General features: G+C 41.7%; 1 protein-coding gene across 1 annotated transcript in view; it reads left to right on the plus strand.

Moving 5' to 3' along the window:
• The first annotated feature begins 10,289 nt into the window (after window positions 1–10,289).
• EPG5 (ectopic P-granules autophagy protein 5 homolog) overlaps window positions 10,290–21,713 on the plus strand; it is a 106,286-nt gene continuing 94,862 nt past the window's right edge. Inside the window, exon 1 of the mRNA XM_029922924.1 lies at window positions 10,290–10,417. Within this exon, the coding sequence (XP_029778784.1) occupies window positions 10,355–10,417 (63 nt within the window). The 5' untranslated portion in view covers window positions 10,290–10,354. The remainder of the gene's footprint in view (window positions 10,418–21,713) is intronic.

Genomic DNA, 21,713 nt, shown 5'->3' on the forward strand with positions numbered 1-21,713 from the left:
TCCAGCTGTGCCCCACGGGGATTTTACTCCGGCCCACCGTCTTCAAGTTCCAGTTTCCAACACGCGCGCGCAAAACACACACACACATGCACACACACACTCCAGGCAGTTCAGTAGGACAAGCTATGGCCCCTTGCTATAGATAGTCCTGAATCTCTAACTGATATGCATCATCTTCCTTTAGCAGCCTGTTAGGTAGTGAATTGTATCTTGCCCACGGCCCTCTCCAAATTTATATTTTGAAGTCCACCCCTTAGTGCCTCAGAATATGACTGTGTTTGGAGATAGGGCCTTTAAAGAGGGGATTAAGTTGACATGAGATCCCTGGGGTAGGGCACTAATCCAGTCTGATTAGTGCCCTTCTAAGAAGAGAAAGAGACACCAGGGGTAAGTGTGCCCAAAGGACGACCTTGTGAAAAACAAGAGGACAGCTATCTGCAAGCTGACGAGAGAGACCTCAGAGGACACCAACCCTTCCAACGCCTTCATCTTGGACTGCCACCTTCCAGAACTGCCAGAAAATTACTTTCTACTGTTTAAGCCACCCAGTCTGTGGTATTTTGATATGGCAGCACCAGCAAATTAATACCACACATTCTAGATTCCCTTCACACTTGGCAAGACTACTGCTTGTCTAGGTTACTCAGCTGGGTGGGGTAATCCAGATCCTCATCCCTAAGGGGTCTTAGCCCCTGGTTATCAGGCTCTTGTCAGACCCTGTTTGCTGAAATTGCCAACTTATGTTTATCACAGGCATGGCAACACCCAGAGGCACCCCAGTGAAACTCCTGAGTGCCAGATACATTCCTCCCTGGATGATCACCTCGTGATGATCACCAACTCCTGCTGGGACAGTTATCCCCTTCTTTCCTTGCTGGTTTGCTGGCATCACTAGGCATCAGCCGCCATTTTTAGTGAAGCCCTTTCTCTGCCCCCTGGTTAATGCATCTCCTGGCAATCACATAGAGCTAGGTGCTCCAGTCCCACAGAACATAAAGTTAAAGACATGGGATGCACCGAGTTCTCAAGTGGGTCAGTGTGATCTAAGAGGCCACTCTTACCTCTTGGCTCCCAGGCCTGTGAATTCTACCTATCGGAGTCAACATATATTACCATATAAACACCATATAAGACCTCATCTTTAAGACTAGCACCCCAACCCTGCAAGGTATTCTCAAGCTGCCACACTTTATAGGGCCATTCCAACATTCTATCAGGACAGCAGTTTCTAGGCGATGTGGTATATAGTAGACAAAGTGGAGCCCCTGGCCATTTGCCCATTGTTGTACCAACTACACTGTAAAGTGAAGCTCTTGGTGTAAGATATGCATTCTCAGTGGGGGCAGAATTGCTCATAAGGGGGTGAAAATCAGTTCTTTTTGGGCAAAACAAGTCTTACTCTTCTTATGGTTTAAAGCACAGATACACATACAGCACACATGCAGAGGTATGGTATATCTATGGGCATGAATTTCATGGGCATGGCAATTTAAGGAAAAAAAATGTCTTAAAAGACTCCATAGGGTAATGAAAAACAATTGGGCAAACACTGGTCTAAGGTAATGTTATGTGGAATTTCATAATGATACGTGAGACACTCAGCCTTTGGTTAGTGTTGCTGGCCAAGGCACTGCTAGCTGAAAAGAATCTATTCTTGGAATCAGTCCCAGTAGAGGTGAATCTTGGCTCTTTCTAGAGTGGAAGGAGCTTAATGGAATCACTCTTCTGCCAAGTGGCTGGTTGGTCTCCTTGGGGGATGACAACATATTTAGAGCTCACCTTCAGCTTCAAGGACTAACCGATCAGACATTTAGCGTTAGCCACTAGGGCAGGCCTGGTGAGTCGGGGCGGGGGGGACTGTAGAGTCTTCATCTCTGCCACCACAGCTACTCTGTTCTTGAGTCCACTGAGGAAGCACTGGGGTGGCCAAGGACAGAGACCGGCTGGATGCCACTGGATGAGTCATCCTTGCCACCTGGTTGCTCTGAACTTCCTTTGATGAGTGGTTTCTTGTGGGCACGATGTAAGACACAAAGATTCCATATTTTGCTGCCCATTCTTTTGTTTTCGGTCTTCTGATCCTATTCCTTGGTCAATCAGTCAAGTCATGTGCCATTGCCAAGCTGTCACCTTGACCTTCTTTTCCTTTCACATCAGGCTGATGACCAGCTGTGTTACTTGATACACTGTCCACTGGGAGCATGCACTTCTCTTCACCCTAGGTGGGGCTGTATCATAGCAGCAGTCCACATATAGTTGAACAATTAACAGAGAGAGATGATTTATTCTTGAACCAGGCATGAGTTCTTTTGCTCTTCTCCATCCACTGGGTTGAAGGAAGCCTCCTCTGAGGCCACAGGTATGAGCCGGAAGGAGAGACATAGATGCAGCAGAGGAAGTTGGAGGAGGTTGTCTGCATTGCCTGTTTGAGTGATGCACTGGCCTCTGGATCTGCCCCCACCTGTTCCAGAATGTACCCTACTTATTCCGGAATGCCCTCCGTACCTGACTCAGGGGATCTAACTAAGGATAAAATAGTTCAGTAATAACGTTATTTAATATTTATATTTCCTTGATAACTTTCACAAAATGCATCTCTGTAAATGTTACCATGGAGGCTTTCTGGTTTTCTTAGTCCCTAGTGGTCTGAGCTTGTAATTTTCTTTGGTACACCAACAGCAGTTGACAATAAATCCACTCTAGGGTCCTCATAACTACAGTTGGCCCATATCTCTCAAACATCAGGGATGTTATGTAAGAGTGTCCTACTAAATCCTGCCCTAAGTCACCACAGATGAAGCCTCCAGTCATTGTGATGCTTCAGCTTGGAGGTTACCTCTTGTTCCACTTCTGTAAGCAGTGAGATCCTTGTTACCATCTGGCTGGGAAGGAGTCTAATTCCAGAGTCCCATCCTGACATCTGAGTACCGTTTCTGATACTCTCTTAGTCTGGGTTCCTCAAGGGGGCCTGGAGACCAGGACTTAAAATCAAGCAGTTGATTTAAGAGGTGTTCCCAGAGAACACTAGTAGTGAAATGGGAACTGAAAAAGGGAAGAGACAGAAATGAATAAAGATTATGTTACCAAGGAAGTTACCGCTATAAGCAACTGGAGCTGAATCTCATGGGGGACTCTGGGGAACGGCACAGAGGGAATCAGATGGCAGTGCTAATCCGCCCCAGGTATGAGGGAGCTAAGCGTTCATATTCGTTTGCTAAAGCTGCTGTAATAGGGCACCACACACTGGCTGGCTTAAACAACAGAGCCGTGTTGCCTCACATTTGTGGAGGTTAGAAGTCCAAAATCAAGGTGTTGGCAGAGTTGACTCCTTCTAAGGGCTGTGTAGGAAGGAGCTGTTCTAGGCCTCTCTCCTTGGCCAGTAGATGGCCATCTTACCTCTGCATGTTTGTGTGTCCATTTTCCACCTTTGTATGAAGACATTAATCTTACTGGATTAGGGCCCACCCTCATGATCTCACTTTAACTTGATTACCGAAAGATCCTATCTCCAAGTAAGGGCACATTCCAAATAAGGTCACATTTGAGTATGGGGGGGAGGGTGGTGCTTAGGGCTCCAATATACAAATTTTGAGGGATACAATTCAATCTATAATTGTATTTATACACCAACTTCCACTTGTCACTGGTTGAGGGCTGCTTTCAGTTTAGGAGGATGCATGGTTTCCCTGGGACCTTCAGCCTGTCTTGCATGTGACCAAGGGGAGCTCGGAGACAAAGATGTGATCATTGGAGCTTGGGTTTGCGTACTCAGAAATGAAAAATGCCAGGGCGATATGAGGAGGACACGAGCAATATCCGATACTTTGTGGATGCAGATAATTAATCATTTCCAGGATTCATTTAACTTTTTTTTTTTAAGCGGGGAAGATTCTCAGAGGGGGAATAATAGAAAAAATATAAGTTTTATGCCTTGCTTCTTGTGGAAGATGTCTGTTAATAGAAGAGACTCCATATATGTAAGTCTTTTAAAAAAATGTAGGCTGGCTACTTTTGGTACTTGCACTGTTGGCAAATTGTCTCAAGAAGCTGAAAAAATTTAGAAGTAACCTCAGTTATTTATAATTAAAAAAAATTTCGTTTAGTAATCATGAATGATGAAATCATTAATACTTCCCACAGAGTGAGGAAGTCATTAACTGTAGAAGAGGGACTTCTCAGAAATCATGTCACAGGAGGTTTCGCCAGTGGAGAATTGCCACCAGATGGCAACAGAGACTTTGGAATCTAATTTTGTAGGAGGTGTCAAAAGGGCTTACCCAGGGCTCATTCCTCAGTCCAGCAGCTTTCATTGAACCCCTATTATGGCAAATACTGTTCCAGACGCTGGCTGAATTAGGAATCATGCTCATATTAAATTTTGGAATACGCAATGTACTATGTGAGTTATACTCCTTTTATGAATGCCAAGTAATTGTTTTAAGTTGGGATTTTTCTCATGAGATAGAAGATTATTTTAAATTCTTAAATCTATAATGAAAATTAATATAACCCATTGGAAGGAAATTTGGTAAATATTTATTAAAATTAAAAATGAGAATGTCTCAGGGCACCTGGCTAGCTCAGTCAGTTAAGCGTCTGACTCTTGGTTTCAGCTCAGCTCATGATCTCATAGTTGGTGAGTTCAAGACCCACGTAGGGCTCTATGCTATCAGTGTGGAGCTTGCTTGGGATTCTCTCTCTCCCGCTCTTGATCTGTCCCTTCCCTACTTGTATGCTCTCTCTCTCTGAAAATAAATAAAACTTAAAAAAACTTTAAAAAAATGAGAATGTGTTTTTCATCAGCAATTTTGCAGCTAGGCATCTATGTTATAGAAGTACACATGCACAAAAATATACAGGTAGGGTCATTTGTAATCATTTTTTAAAGGATTTTATTTCTTTTTAAGTAATCTCTATTTCCAATGGGGAACTTGAACTTACAACCTTAAGATCAAGTGTACAACTGAGCCAGATCAGCACCCCTAAGCATTGTTTTTAACAGTGAAAAATTGGAAACAAATGGCTCCCAGAAGTCTGTTTAAATAAATTTAGGGACTATTAAATTAATTAAGAGAAAAATGAAATAGAGCTATTGGGGTGCCTGGGTAACTCAGCTGGTTGAGCATCCTTTCAAACTTGATTTCAGCTGCGGTCATGATCCCAGGGTTGTCGGATCAAGCCCCATGTTGGGCTCCATACTGAGCATGAAGACTGCTTAAGATTCTCTCTCTCTCTCTCTCTCTCTCTCTCTCTCTCTCTCTCTCTCTCTCTCTCTTTCTCTGTCTCTCCCTCTGTCCCTCCCCCCAACTTGTGTGCTCTCTCTTGGAAAAAAAAAAAGAGAAATAGAGCTATCTTCTTTATAAGCAAATATCTCCAAGGTTTATGAATTAAAAGGTCACATGCAATATACACATAGACATTGAATATTTAAGGATGCAATATTTGTGCATGGGTAACAAGTTTGAAAGGATGCATAGTAAACTGTTAATAATTATTAACTCTAGGGAGACGAGTTAGCTTTCTATTACATGTTCTTCTATGTTGTACTTCTATGTTTGTGGACACTTTTAAGAATATTATAATTTAAAACTATTATATGGAGATTTTTGAAGGAAAGAAAATAATATAAAATCAATGCCCAAGTCAATGCTCTTATCTTTAAATGAAGTATTTCTGATATTTATCTTGGCTCCAATGTATAAGTACAGAGTATTGCAAATACAGAGAGAGTAAGCCTGGCTACCTATCTTAAAGTCTATTTATGTTGTACAATTGCATGGGTTCAAATCCAAGCTGACCCATATCCTAGCTGTGTGACTATAGGAAAATCATTTAACTTCTTCTTCTTCTTCTTCGTCTTTTTTTGCAAGTCATTTAACTTCTCTAAGCTCTAGTCTCTTTCTATAAAATGAGAACAATAAAACTATTGATTTTGTAGGGTTGTTATGAGAATCAAATGAGTTACGTGAAAAGTCCTCAACACCAAAACCCATAAAATACCTAGGAATAAACATAACCACAGAGGTGAAAACTCTATACACTAAAAACTATGGAAAGAAGATGAAGGTAATGGAAGAAGACACACACAAGAAAAGGAAAAATATTCCATGCTCCTGGATAGGAAGAACAAATATTGTTAAAATGTCAATACTACCCAAAGCAGTATACATATTCAGTGCAATCCGTATCAATATAACACCAGCATTCTTCATAGAGCTAGAGCAAACAATCCTAAAATTCATATGGAACCAGAAAAGACACCGAATAGCCAAAGCAAAAAAGAAAACCAAAGCAGGAGGCATCATAATCCCAGACTTCAAGCTGCATTCCAAAGCTGTAATCATCAAGACAGTATGGCACTGGTACAAGAACAGACTCTCAGATCAATGAAACGAATAGAGGATCCAGAAATGGACCCACAAACATATGGCCAACTCATCTTTGACAAAGCAGGAAAGAATATTTAATGGAATAAAGACAGTATCTTCAGCAAGAGGTGCCGGGAAAACTGGACAGCGACATGCAGAAAAATGAACCTGAATCACTTTCTTACACCATCCACAAAAATAAATTCAAAATGAATGAAAGACCTAAATGTAAGACAGGAAGCCATCAAAATCCTCGAGGATAAAGCAGGCAAGAACCTCTTTGACCTTGGCTGCAGCAGCTTCTTACTCAACACGTCTCTGGAGGCAAGGGAAACAAAAGCAGAAATGAACTATTGGGACCTCATCAAAATAAAAAGCTTTGCACAGCAAAGGAAACAATCAGCAAAACTAAAAGGCAACCAATGGAATGGGAGAAGATATTTACAAATGACATATCAGATAAAGGGTTGGTATCAAAAATCTATAAAGAACTTATCAAACTCAACACCCAAAAAACAAATAATCCAGTGAAGAAATGGGCTAAAGACATGAACAGACATTTCTCTGAAGAAGACATCCAGGTGGCCAACAGACACATGAAACAATGCTCAACATCATTCATCATCAAGGAAATACAAATACAAACCACAATGAGATACCAGGTCACACCGGTTAGAATGGCTAAAATCAACAAGTCAGGCAACAACAGATGTTGGCGAGGATGTGGAGGAGGAGGATCCCTTTTGCACTGCTGGTGGGAATGCGAACTGCTGCAGCCGCTCTGGAAACACAGGATGGAGGTTCCTCAAAAAATTAAAATCAGAACTACCCTATGACCCAGCAATTGCACTACTAGGTGTTTATCCAAGGGACACAGGTGTGCTGTTTCGAAGGGACACACGCCCCTCAATGTTTATAGCAGCGTTGTCAACAATAGCCAGAGTATGAAAAGAGCCCAAATGTTCATCGACAGATGAATAGATAAAGAAGATGTGATATATATTTATACAATGAAGTATTACTCAGCAATCAAAAAGAATGAAATCTTACCATTTGCAACTACATGGATGGAACTAGAGGGTATCATACTAAGCGAAATTAGTCAGAGAAAGACAAATATCATATGACTTCACTTATATGAGGACTTTAAGATACAAAACAGATGAACATAAGAGAAGGGAAGCAAAAATAATATAAAAACAGGGAGGGGGATAAAAACATTAGAGACTCTAAAATATGGAGAACAAACAGAGGGTTACTGGAGGGTTTGTGGGAGGGGGATGGGCTAAATGGGTAAGGGGCATTAAGGAATCTACTCTTGAAATCATTGTTGCACTATATGCTAACTAACTTGGATGTAAATTTTAAAAAATCAATAAAAAAAAGAATAAAAAAAAGAAAAGTCCTCAGAACAGTTCCTGGCTTATAGTAAGTGCTCAGGAAATGGAGATTATTAGTGCTGAAGGATCAGTAGTAGCAAACCCTTCACTGTTCAGTTAGGCCAGTGATTAACTGTGCTTGCTGTAAATATTTTAGAGTTTCTGCAGATAGAATTTATATATAGAAAATACATTTGTCATTATTTTGTCGGTTTTTTGTTTTTGCTTTTAAAGCTTATTTATTTTTGAGAGGGGGGGAGCGCAAGAGCTGGTGAGATAGCACATGAGTGCACAGGTAGAGAGGGAGAGAGAGAGAACCCCAGGTAGGCTCCGTGTGAGCCCGACACAGTGCCCCATCTCAGGAACCAGAGATCATGACCTGAGCCAAAACAAGAGTTGAATGCTTAACTTTCTGAGGTACCGAGGTGCCACCATTATTTTGTTTTTTGGGATGAATCTTTTAAACTAATTATTTTAAAATTAATGTTCAATTTATTTGTCATATACATTTTAAAATTTAATTTTTCTTTTCCTTTTTTTCTTTTTTAAGTTTTTAATTTATTTTTGAGAGAGACAGAGACAGAGCATGAATGGGGGAGGGGCAGAGAGAGATGGAGACTGAGAATCTGAAGTAGGCTCCAGGCTCTGAGCTGTTAGCCAGAGCCTGATGCAGGGTTCAAACTCACAGACTTCAAGCTCATGACCTGAGCTGAAGTTGGATGCTTAACCGACTGAGCCACCCCAGTGCCCCTCTTTTTTTTTTTTAAATTTAGTTTTTCTTAAGTCTTTATCTTTATGAATCTCAACATCCTATTTATAAATTTAATAAGTTTTAATAATCACTTTCAAGGCAGAACTTTAACATTTGGTCAACTCAAATTCAATAGACCAAATTCTGTCAAGGAATCAGTCTCTTTTGGGATTTAAATTTCCTCAAACATTTTAAACTACAGTATTAAATTTAATATAGATTAATTTATTCTATTGCCTGAACTGACCAACAAAACCAACTACTTACAGTACTAAGGTCTAACAAATTCAGTTTATAAATGTAAAGTATACCCCCTTTCCCCATAGGCTGTGATGTATTTATTGCTGTTTATCTACACATCTGTGGTTCCCAAATAAGTTGTAAACCACAGGAAGTGAAGGTGGGGTCAGTTCTGTTTTGCTAAGTAGTGAATAACACACAGAGAACTTTGAAGTCCAAAAAAGGATTTGAATCAGTGGAAAGCAGAAAGGGTATTCCAAGCCTGGAGAAATACCAGCAAAAGTAATTGATAGTAATGGTGATATAAAGATTTTGCTAGTATTTGCCAAGTCTCATCCATTATAATACACATGCACGTGCGCGCGTGCACACACACACACACCAGGGCATACAATGTGCATGTGCATTCTGAGCTTGATAACTTTTTTGATATTGTTGAGGATTTGAGATCAAACTATATGAAACTGTACTTTATATGATCAAATAGTTCATAAACAAGTCACTGCAGTGTACATCTTTGAAGTCCTTTTCATTTCTCACATTCTATTCCAGGATTTTTCATTCTAGGATATGCCACCAGTGGGTGGATGGTCTTATTTTGCTCCCATACAAGCCATCTCAACTGTCTTACCCCACCATCAGACAGAACAACTCACATTCATTTGTTCCATTCATCAAATATTTGAGCATCTACTATATGTTGACCAGTGTTGTAGAGGACCTTGGGATACAACAGGGAACAAAACAAAAACTCTGCCCTTTAGGATCTTACATTCTAGAGGAGCTGACAGACCTAAACATAAAAGCAAATTGAATAATAGTTTAAGAGGCACTAAGTGCTTTGGAAAAAAGAAATGGAACAGCTGGGGAAGGGAGATGGGGCCAAGCTTTTAACATCTGGAATTTAAAAATGAAGCAAGGTACACACAATGTATACTAAGCACACTTTTATGGGTCTTACTTTTTCCTTGCCCTTTTTGGGTCCGGTGTCCACTTCCTGTCTGGCAATTTGAATAGTAATGATAACAACTAGCATTTACTGAAATGCCTGCTGCTCTACCAGGTAGCTTTTACGAATAGCCCATTTAATCTTCATCAAACATCTTTCTTCTTTACGAAAGTGGATACTGAGGTGCATATCTCAAGGGTCATCAAGAGCGCAAAGCAGAGATTGAGGCTAATTGACTTAAGTACAGGTCAAAACAAGACTGACAAACATCTCTCCCCGGACTCCTTAAAGTTAGCGGGCCTGAGGTGTGTGAGCCTAAGATGAGTGGGCGCCAGGGAGACAGACGCGACAAGTCAACCGCGAAGGGCCGCGCCGGGCGCTACACAACCTTCTGGAAGCCGCTGGCGGGAAGCACCTGGAGGCTCCGCAAGCCTGGCCAGGGGTGGAGCCTGGACGGAAGGGGGCGGGGCTACCATCCCTTCGTGAAAATGCCTCCCGGAATGGTTTGTCCTACGTTGCGGCCCGTAGCGTCCCTGAGGTACCGCCCCTTCCCCGGGAGTGGTGGGGGTCTGATCACGTGACAAGTCCGGAGGCCGGAACTGGGCAGGTTGTGGGGACGCGCAGGGTTTTGACAAAAACAAACGGCGACGGCGTCGCAGTAGGGTCTATGGCCGAGGCGGTAAGGCCCCCGCGCCGGGCCAAGGCCAAGGCCAGCCGGACTAAAACCAAGGTGAGGATTCCCCCCCGCTACCCTCCCAATACCCTGGAGGATGCTCCGTGTCTCCTTTTTCCTCTGTCGGGCCTGTCTAGCCAGGGCTGCCCATCCCCTGAGCCCTCCGCAGCTACTCCCCGCACCTGCCAGTATTTGATCCCACTACCCACTGACACTACTTCTGTTCATCTATTCCATTTCCATGTTCCCCTGCCGGATTTTGTCAGGAGCCCGTATTTTCCTTCTCCTCTGACCTTTGTAGGCTCTTCCTTTTCTGCTTCCTTCTTGACTTTTTCCTCACCTGGGTCTGGATTCCAGCCGTGGAGCAGCTTTTCAGTTTCCAGCCTCCTCGTTGACTCTCTTTTCTCCTTTCTACCTAGGAACATTTTCAGTCCTCTCCTGCACAAAGGGGGAAGGGACCTCCCCTCCACGTGTGGCACGTACTCTCTGGCAGAGCTTTAGGGATAGCGACAGACAGAAAGTAGATGACAGTGATGGACCTCTTCGCTTTTGAAATTCAGTGTGATTGTGGTGCTGCTGCTGTTTATTTCTCATGATTCTGGTCGTTTATGATGGAAGATGAATGTCCAGAAATGAAACCAGGGCAGGGCTCACACAATAGAGATAGATTTGAATTTTCTGGGTTCTTATGTTGGTGTGTTTTGTTTTCAGATGCACCTTGGATTTTTCTCCTGTATATTTGCTGAAATGACGCTTATTTTACAGTGGACAGATTAAATGCTGGCCCTGGATGGCTGGACCTAGATAGTTCTGGCTTACCTAGAACTGAATTTACATGAAGGAAATACTGATGATGGTATTACAATTACTGGAAGTTTCCTTTCCTACACGTGGGTGATGTGTAGAGCAGGCGTACCATAAAAATGGTATCAAAACCTGATTTTCTTATGGGAACAAAGGTTTGTCAGGAGACAGGCGTTCACAGGTACTGTATCTAATAGCCCATAAATGATTTATGTGGCTGTCTTTCATTATGATGCATTTAAAAAAGGCTGTAATGGAGTTGTGCACATCAGTATACCCAGGCCCGTGATGAGTTACTCTTACTCTTCGGGGCGAATGCCATCTTGCTATCTAATTTAAGAAGCATATTTAAGAGGAATAACTTTGCATTGTATTAGGCTGGTAAATAACTAGCTAGACAGAGGAGAAAGAAAAAAGCCTGTGGTCAACCATGCATAAGGTCCCTCAACCTAGAACATGGTAGTGCATAACATGTAAACATCAGTCGTGTAGAGAACAGAATCTTGAATCTTAATCTGGAGGGGTTGTTTTTTTCTTTCCCAAATGACTGATGAAGCAACAAGGTAAGTGGTTAAGTTCAGAGTCATGCAGTTTGACAACTCAAGTTAAAGCCAAATATCGCAATCAAGGCACTTTATAAATCCATACATCGTATGTCTCTGTCTGTAGATAGGATGTTACAAGTACCTAAAAACAGTTAAGAGGATTTTCTGTCAAGTTATTTTGTTTGCAAGAGGGTTTCTAAAACTAAAAATCTTAAGCTTTTATTTTTACTCCATGAAAAACCAATCGTTTATTTTGATTGACATATTTTAGGCAGTTTTCCTACACAGACCATGTTGATTTATTTGAAGAGACCTTCATTCTAGAGATACTTGGTCAAACCAGAAATCTGGGCTGCATACTTTTTCTCACTCTCCAAATCTAATCACTCGCTAAGTATTGCCAGCTGTAGCTTCCTAAATATTCTCTTAATTCTTCTTGTTTATCTCCATCCTACCACCACTATCCTCCAAGGGAGAGTTCTTGAATTTCTGCTAAACGGTCCTTTCCAAATTCATTTTTGCTGCCCATTCTCCAGACTAAAGTCAGTTGATAGTTTTAGAAACAAAAACCAAAACTGATAATTCTCCTCTTTGAAACCTTTCGGAGGTGCCCTATTGCCCAGACTAGAGTCTGGAGCCCTTCGCATGGACTCAGGGCCCTAAGTGATCTGGCTTCTATCTTTCTCTGCAGCCTCAGGTTTACCACTGTTGTCTCTTTTGGTTCTCAATTGTATGTCTCTTCTGCATCGGGACCTTTGCACGGCTGTTTCCTCTGCCCTGACTCCTCTTCCTGCCCCTCCTCACCTAGCTAGCGACTGCTCAGTCATGAGGTCTCTAGTAAAACAGTCCTTCTTTAGAGCTTTCCCTCATTGCCCGCACTTACTCCCCCTGCAGTAGCACTCTGCATCCCTTTTTCACTTGAGCTGGTATTTATTTTGTCAGCAACTCTTCTCCCTTCTCAACGAGAGAAGGCCTTGTCTTGTTCCCAGTACCCATCACACCCACTTTGCACTTGGTCGTGAATAAAGGCATAGATGCTGGTATTGAAGAATATTTCCAAGTGGTGTCACGTAGAAGAATTTAGTAACTTTCCTCTGAGTAGCATGAAAAAAAAATGGAAAAAGCACAACACCAGCAAGGGCCTCATATTTGTCATTTAACAAAAATTATTCTTTTAGAGTAAATAGATTCATTGTTAGTGCTGGCTGTAGTTGGACCCTAAGTATAAAGTTCTATGTTAATGAAACCTTTATTTTCTGTAATATAATTTGGGGCAAGTATTTACGGAGCCGTAAAGCAGTTCCAAGGCTCAGTTCAGGAAGTGAGTAGTGTCATGTCTTGTCTTCAGACGGTTTGGGCGGCGTGTGGGTGTTTTTACCCAGCAGCTGATCTGCATTCCTAAATGTTAATCACCTGGTAGATGACCTCATGTTGTTAGGTTGTGGTTATCACCTCATTCCTAAGAGGGCAACCTAATAACGTTTTCGTTCTTTTAGTACCATCTTCTACTAGACTATCCCCACCTCAGAGCACCCTGACTTTGGTGATCTTGGTAGATTAAATACAGTAGGTTTTTAGATTTGGACTGATTCTACCTGTGCGGTGTATTTTATAGTCATGGAATGTATATGAACGTTAGTTAAATTCTGAATGCCAACAACTCATTAATGGTAACAATGTATGTGTGGTAACTGCTAAGGATAGACTGAGATGTGGCCCAGAAAGCTGATCACAAACAGAAAGACCTTTAAATCGGCACCCCCTCTTGCTTCTCACCTGGATGATTTCTACCTCTTAGGCCCTCTTTCCCATGAGTAGTTACAGGAGTGAAGGTAAGGGGTGCTATATATTATTCACTTCTTTTTGTGCCTCCTAAGATGCATTCATTTGTTGAGCAAACACTCATTGGTCACCTAGAAACTGATCCTGGGAAATACAGGAAAATCAAAGAACCTGGCCTTAATGCAGTTTACATTCTCAAGGGAGAAGACAGACAAACCAATAATCTCCCTAAAAAAAAAAATTAAAATATATGACATGTTAGGAGGCAATACGTGGAGGAAAACAGAAAAAGAACAGGGTACAGAGTTGGGGAGTACTGGTGAGAGATAAGGACGGGTTGCAATTTTTCAAGGTGACATTTAAGTGTAGACAGAAAGAGAGGAGGGAGTTAGCTATATGGATACTGGGGGGAGAAGTGTCCCAGGCTAACGCCCTAAGGGAGTGGCCTGCCCCAGGAACTGCAAGGAGGCAGTCTGCCTAGGGTAGGGGTGAGGGAAGAGAGGGGAGTGGGATGAAGTCAGAAAGGTAACACAGGGCCAGGTCATGCGGGGGTGTGTTGGCCATTGTAGCAACGTCTCCTTCGAGTGAAATATGTGAGTGCCTCAGGGATTTGAGCAGAGGAGTGATGTGATGCTGAGTTATGCTTTAAGGGATCTCTTGCAGTGTTGATAATAGATTGTAAAGGAGCAAGTGTAGAGGCAGAGAGGCCTTCTAAGCGACTGTTGCAGTAATCTAGGCAACAGGTGACAGTGGCTTGGACCAGACTTGTACAGCAAAGGTGGTGAGGGGTGTTTGAAAGCTGAGAGTTTCTGCAAATAAAATTTTTTTAATGTTTTTATTTATTTATTTTTTTAATGTTTTTAAATTTATTTTTAATACAGAGAGAGACAGGCATGAGAGGGGGAGGGGCAGAGAGAGAAGGAGACAGAACTGGAAGCAGGCTCCAGGCTCTGAGCTAGCTGTTAGAGCCTGACGCGGGGCTCGAACCCACGAACGTGAGATCTGACCTGAGCCGAAGCCGGAGGCTTAACCGACTGAGCCACCCAGGCGCCCCTTAATGTTTTTATTTATTTTTGAGAGAGAGAGAGAGACAGCGTGAGCAGGGGAGGGTCAGAGAGAGAAGGAGTCACAGGATCTGAAGATAGGCTCCAGGCTCTGAGCTGTCAGCACAGAGCCTGATGTGGGGCTCGAACCAACGAACCGTGAGATCATGACCTGAGCCGAAGCCGGACGCTTAACCGACTGAGTCACCCAGGCGCCCCGAGTTTCTGCAAATAGAGCCAAGAGGATTTGGTGCTGGTTTAGATGTGTGTGAGAGGAAACAGTCAGGGATGACTCTGAGATAGAGGAGGTGGTGGGTGGAATAGGTTTGGGGGCTGATCAAGAGTTCAGTTTTGAATATGCTAATTTAGAAACTAGTGTCTGCTAGACCTCCAAATGGAGATGTAGAGTAGGGTTGGGTTTGGGAATCTAGAGCTTGGGAGAGAGCTCCAGTTGTGAGGTTAAGGTCTGGGAGTCTTTAACATATAGATACTTATCTAAAGCCAGAGACTGAATTAGGTTACTTTGGGAATGAGTGTAGTTAGAAAAGGTGATAAGAAAATAACCCAGGGCACCCGAATTTTAAGAGTTTAGGGAGAAGAGGAGCCAACAAAGGAGTGTGAGAAGCTATCAGTGAGGTAATGTGTGTCCCCAGTGCCCTTGACTGAGAGTGTAGGGTCCCAGAAGCTGGGTGAAGGAAGTGTATGAAGGAGGAGGAAGAGGTCAAGCCTGCAACATGCTGATAAGTGAAGTAAGATTGTTAAGAGCAACCGGAAAGAGGTGCCAGCCCAGAGCAGATGTGCTCAAGGCAAAATGTAGAGCGGCCCCATCCTTCCCCCAAGTCTTTTTACTTGTGCAGCATCCCTATGTACCCCGCCCCCCAGCCCTTTCAAGGAGAGCTGGCAAAATTGCCCCAGGAGCTCTTGATCTGATACAAACCCATGTGTCCAAGCCCTTTTTATCTGTTCTGTGCCAGACATTGTACTAAGTGCTGTGGATACAGACATTATTGATAAGCAAACGCTGCCTTTAGAATAATCTCATGAAAGTATTCTGTGAAATGTAAAAATCGAACCTTCATTATTCATGAAGAAGCGGCTCATTGTTATTTTTATGGAAGTAAAGGAGTCATAATTATTTTTACTTATTCTAGTTCAGAGAGAAATAACTGCAAATGAGGAAACTTCCATTTGTTTCCCAGAACTTGAACTCTCATTTTTCTTCTGATTACAGAAGTGTTCATTGCTTAAAGAAGTATGTGCGCCCGAGAGTACACACACACACACACACACACACACACACACACACACAGAAATGTGCAGCAGAAATGAATGCCCTGAGTTCCATCTTCTGGAGATAACTGTTGGTGGCAGTTTGTGTGCATTCTTTAGTTTTTTTCCCACGTGTACACACGTTCCAGAGATTATTTATTCACTGTGTAGTATAGTGAAGTGTGGTTTTCCGTATTAATGACTCTTCCATTTCTGTGTAAGTGCTTGATTATTTTTCCCTCTGTGGAATTATTTTAAAATATGTTCTCTACCCATATGTAACTTATGTGATCAAAAATAAAGACATATGGATTCCTGATCTCCTGGCTTGTTTAGTTGTAAGAAACTTTTGTCTTTTGTTTAAAATAAAATGGTATGAATTTTTGCACATGTGACTTGATACACTTGGAGTTCTGTTTGGATTTTATTTTGTGATCTGTAATGATTATTATATATACAGTATGTTCTCCTTTATCTCTAGTTAACTCATGTAGGGAAAGTGATTGGAAGCTGGCTTTTTTATTTTTAAGTGAGATTTTGTGTTTTTAGTGTAAGAATAGATTCAAATTTTGGTTTAAAAGTTGTTTCCTCTGCATTCATTGGAAAATCCCTCTGCTTTCTGAGAGGCATGTAAAAATAAACTGAATGCACCAGAATACATTGTAAGTATTTGTTGGATAACCAAATAATGTCTTTATCTGAAGTTCTTTACTTTAGTATCTAAGACGGAGCTCGGTGCACAGTTGGTACTCAGTAAATCCTTGCAGCTCATCGCTAGTGTCTCACGAAACATTTATTGAACACTGTCGAAAATCAAAGGCAGATCAGATCCAAAGACACAAGATATAGTCCCGGGCCGTGAGGTACCTGCGGTTTATGTGGAGGGAGTCGTAACATAAAGATAAGTGGAGGGAGACGTAACATAAAGATAAATAACTATGTGTCTAACTCTGTAACCAGGGCCGGATGATAAGTGGAGGGAGACGTAACATAAAGATAAATAACTATGTGTCTAACTCTGTAACCAGGGCCGGATGATAAGTGGAGGGAGACGTAACAATAAAGATAAATAACTATGTGTCTAACTCTGTAACCAGGGCCGGATGACAAGCACACGTATAGCAGGAGTTCAGGAGTGGAAAGGTCATTGAAGGAAGATTTTGTCTTGAGGCACCATCATAACTGAGTCATCAGAGGCACTGAGTGCCAGAATTCAGAGTCAGTCTTTGACTAAATGGAGAGCTGTGGCCGTGTCTGTGTTGTTCAGAGTGGTGTTTTAGGAAGGCCGATGTTAAGGTGGCCTCTGGGATGAGTTGGTGGTGGGGCAGAGGCTGGAGGCTTGGAGACCAGGACCTTTGGTGTGTTGGAAAAGTGAATTAAGCCAAAGGGAGCCACCACTGCTCCTGAGGCCTTGACTTTGTGAGGATCTCAGCAAATCTCCTCTCCCTCCACATTCACCCCCTCGAGGTCCCGCCCCTGTCTTGGGATCTGTGAGGGAGCCATGTCAGGCCTTTGCCATTGGCTCAAACAGTGGTCTGTCCTTCCCTCCAGGTTGCCTGCCCTGGTCTGGATGGTCCGTGTGAATCAAAGCCCCAGCTTGTCTGTCCCGTCTCCACTCCCTCCTTGGGCCACCTCCAGGCTAATTCCTCTTTGTGCCTAACTTGCCTCACCCGTACTGGTGGAGAGTTTGCTTGGATTCCACTTTTGAACACCAGAGAAGCACGGATTCCACCCCAGGGAAATGAAAGTCTAAACAAAGACTATGTGTTCTTCCCAGAGAGGCTAGGAAGTTTTTCAAAAATTCAGTTGATTCTCTAGCCACATTATCTGCTGCTAGAACGGCTGGGAGTGGGCAGGTGGGTTCGGGAGTAGCAGTTGGAGACTTCATTGTGTTTAGTGACGGGGGAAGAATTCGAAATGACAAAGGCAGTCCTAGAGTGAGGAGAGAGGAGCAGTGAGGTGAGGGTGGAGTGGAATGGGATGGGACAGGCTGGGGAGGAAGGCTCTGGAGGCCTGCGTGTTGGTGTTGGAGGAGGTGTGGTTGCTTACCTTGCCCTGGATCAAGTGGCTCATTTGTGGCTGCTTACAGCTCCCTGTCTTGTCCTGCCGTTGGCATTTAACACCCCTCGAGGTGTCTTCTGGCTTAAGGAAAGAGAAATAAAAATCTTCCCTGTTTTACATTCCAGTCTTTACTTCCTTACTTCTCATTCATTCGTCAGCTCACTAAATTTTAAAAATCTCTCATCTTTGTTTTTCATAGCCTTGTTGAGTTGTGTAAGTCCGTGGTTTTCAGAATGATTATCAGGCTGTGCAGTCATCACCAGTTAGGAAGCGCCCAGCCGTCCTCCATAGTGGCTGCATCACGGCACAGTCCCCCCGGCAGTGTCCGAGGGTTCTAATCTCTCTGCATCCTTGCTGTCGCTTATCTTACATTAAAAGGTTATCCCAGGAGATGTGACATGGTGTCCAGGGATTTTGATTTGCTTGTCTCTAATGGCTGATGGTGTTAGCATCTTTCTGTGTGCCATTTGTATATCTTCTTTGGAGAAATGTCTGTTCACATCCTTTGCTCATTTTTAAATTGGATTATTCATCTTTTTATTATTCAGTTACAAGAGTTCTTTTTAAATTCTGGATATAAGTCCCTTATAAGATAACTGATTTGCAACTATTTTCTCCCATTCCGTGGGTTATCTTTTTACTTTCTTCATAGTGTCATTTTCAGTACAAATATTTTTAATTTTTATGAAGTCCAATTTATTTTTCTTCTGTTATTTGTACTTTTGGTGTCACGTGGAACCCGAGGTCATTAAGATTTACTCCTGTGTTTTCTTTTAAGGGTTTTAAAGTTTTAGCTCTTACATTAGGTCTCTGATCCTTGTTGAATTTTTGTATATGATGGAAGGTAAGGGTCCAGTTTCAGTCTTTGGATATAGTGTTGTTAAGCCCCATTTGTTGAATGGGGCTTAACTTTTCACTCATTCCCCATTATCTGGTTTTGGCACCCTTGTTGAAAATCAGTTGAGATTAAATATAAGGCTTTATTTCTGGATTCTCAGTTCTTTCCATAGACCCACCCTGTCTTTATTACTGTAGTTTTGTAGTAGATATTGAAGTTGCAAACTGTGAGATCTCCTTTGTTCTTCTTTTTTAAGATTGTTTTGTCTATTCTGGGTCTCTTGCCTTTCCTTATGAGCTTAAGGACCCCTGAAATTTTGATTGAGATTATATTGAATTTGTATATCAATTTGAGGAGTATTGCTGCCCCTCATGAACCTGGAATGTATTTTCACATATTAAGTCTCTAATTTTTTTTTCAGTAATGTTTTGCAGTTTTCAGAGTCCAACTTTTACAATTCTTTGGTTAAATTTATCCCCTTATATTTTATTTTTTGTTCATTATAAATGAAATTTTTTAAAAAAAAATTTTATGTGTTGCTTGTTCAGCCCACAGAAATTTGGTCTTTTCCTTGACCAATATGCCAGCGTTTCTCCTCCTGCAGTAATCAGGGGCCTCCCTCTCTTTATTTTCTCTTGCTGACCTCCCAGTCTGGCAAACCTATTTATTACAGAGCGTGCTGAACATCACTGCAGTGTAACTGGACCCACTTTTTCATTTTCTTATAAATACTCCTGCAGTGCTTTCTAGTTATTTGTGATTTTAGGCAGTTTGACAGACTGGTTTGTGTGCATTGTGTGGCTCATATGTGAATCTGATGTCCACGGCTCATCTGTGGATTAAGGTAGTTCTGGAGGGGCACGTGGCTTCTTGAATCACCATTCGTAAAGGTTTGATAGCCACATTCCTTACCAGCAAGATAACCTCAAATTCCATTTCAAAAACATTTATATTTTCTTCCTAATATTAGGTACATATAAACATCTTACATTTTTGGTTATTTACTCATCAACTCTTTTTTTTTTTTTGCTGGACGTTTGCTGGATGGCACAATCCAGAATCACTGATAACCTGTCAGGTTTGTCTTCCTTATAATTTCATAGTGAAAGCGGAGTATTTGATTCTGTCATTTTTCCAGTTTGAGTGTAACAATTTTATTGAAGTAATTTTCCTGTATTTTTTTTCTTCTTTATTATCGTGTTTTCCTATGTGTCTAGTTTGTGTGTCAGTGCCTGAGATTTTTTTCATAACCATAACTCATTTTATTGTATTTTTTAATGGTTAATTTTCTGGGGTTTTTTTTGGTCTTTGTTTTTTGGAGATAATTTTGGACTTCATGAAAAGTTGTAAATATACAGAGTTCCATGTACCCTTCATGCAGCTTTATGTTATCATCTCACATAATCATAAATTCTATGGTCCAGAATGGTCACCACAACCAAGGAATGAATGTTGGTACAACGCTATCAACTAAAATATAGAACGTATTTGGATTTCAAGTTTTCCTACTAATGTTCTTTTTCTCTGCCAGCATCCAGTCCAGGGTCCTACATGGCATTTAGTGTCCTGTCTGTGTTGTTTCCTCTGGTCTCTTGATAGGTGCTCAGTCTTGTTTTGGTGACCATAACAATTCTGTTGTTTTGTAGACTGTTCCTTTTTTTTCTTAAATGATCATAAACATTTTATTTTATTTTATATTTTGGTGCTGGAACCCAGGAATGAATAAAAAATTTTAGAAATAAATTTCAGTTTTGGGGCACCTGGATGGCTCAGTTGGTTAAGCGTTCGACTTCGGCTCAGGTCATGATCTCAGTTTGTGGTTTCGAACCCCTTGTCGGGCTCAGTGCTGACAGCTCAGAGCCTGGAGCCTGTTCCGGGTTCTGTGTCCCATTCTTTTTCTGCCCCTCCACCACTTGTGCTCTGTCTCTATCTCTCAAAAATAAATAAATGTAAAAATGTTTTTTAATTAAAAAAAATAAATTTTAGTTTTAATGATCTAAGTCAGGCCACTGACTTAGGCAAGGCCACTGTGCTTGGTTCAATTTTTATTTAAAGGAGACAGGTCTTCTCGGATACTACTACAGCCTTAAAGAGGCATTTAAATTTTTTTTATTAATGTTTATTCATTTTTGAGAGGTAGAGACAGAGTGTGAGCTGGTGAGGGGTGGGCATGCAGAGGGAGAGGGAGACACAGAGTCTGAAGCAGGCTCCAGGTTCCGAGCTGTCAGCACAGAGTCGGACACGGGGCTGAACTCACAAACCACGAGATCGTTACCTGAGCCGAAGTCGGACCTGAGCTGAAGTCAGACACAGAACCAGTTGAGCCACCCAGGCGCCCCTTAAAGGGGCATTTTATTTTTTATTTTTATTTTTTTTATAATAGTTTATTGTCAAATTGGTTTCCATATAACACCCAGTGCTTCTCCCCACAAGTGCCCCCTCCATGACCATCATCCCCTGCCACTCCCCCTTCAGCTCTCGGTTCGTTTTCAGTATTCAATAGTGTAGACTGTTTCTTGATTTGAGTTTTTGTCTGGTGTTTTTTATGATTACATTGAAAGGGCACATTATTGGAAGGGTACTGAGGAGGTGATAGGCCTTTTCAGAACACCACATGGGGATGTGCTGCTGGATATTAACCTTGATCACAGGTTAAGGTATTTTCTGCCAGAATTCTCCACTGATTCTTAAAATTTCCTCCTGTATAATTACTAAATATTTAGGACATACTTTGATGCTCTGCAGCTGTCTTTTTTCTGCTTACATTCTCACTCACTCACTGTATCATCCTTCATAGATCTTGCCTGTGGCAGTAATTACCATGATGTTGTAATGTGAGTTTTCTGTTTCTCTCATTTCATCTAGGTTTATTGATTGGAATTCTTTAAGAAGGAATGTCATTTTTTTGCTCATTTATATTTATTTTATCCCATGGGTTATAATCTAATACTGTAGTTACTTATTTTATTGCTGAGCTTATTTGACTTTTTTCTGTATGAGTTTTCAGTGAC

The sequence above is a fragment of the Suricata suricatta genome, chromosome 14 (assembly GCF_006229205.1).
Source record: "Suricata suricatta isolate VVHF042 chromosome 14, meerkat_22Aug2017_6uvM2_HiC, whole genome shotgun sequence".
In the NCBI taxonomy this organism is placed as follows: domain Eukaryota; kingdom Metazoa; phylum Chordata; class Mammalia; order Carnivora; family Herpestidae; genus Suricata; species Suricata suricatta.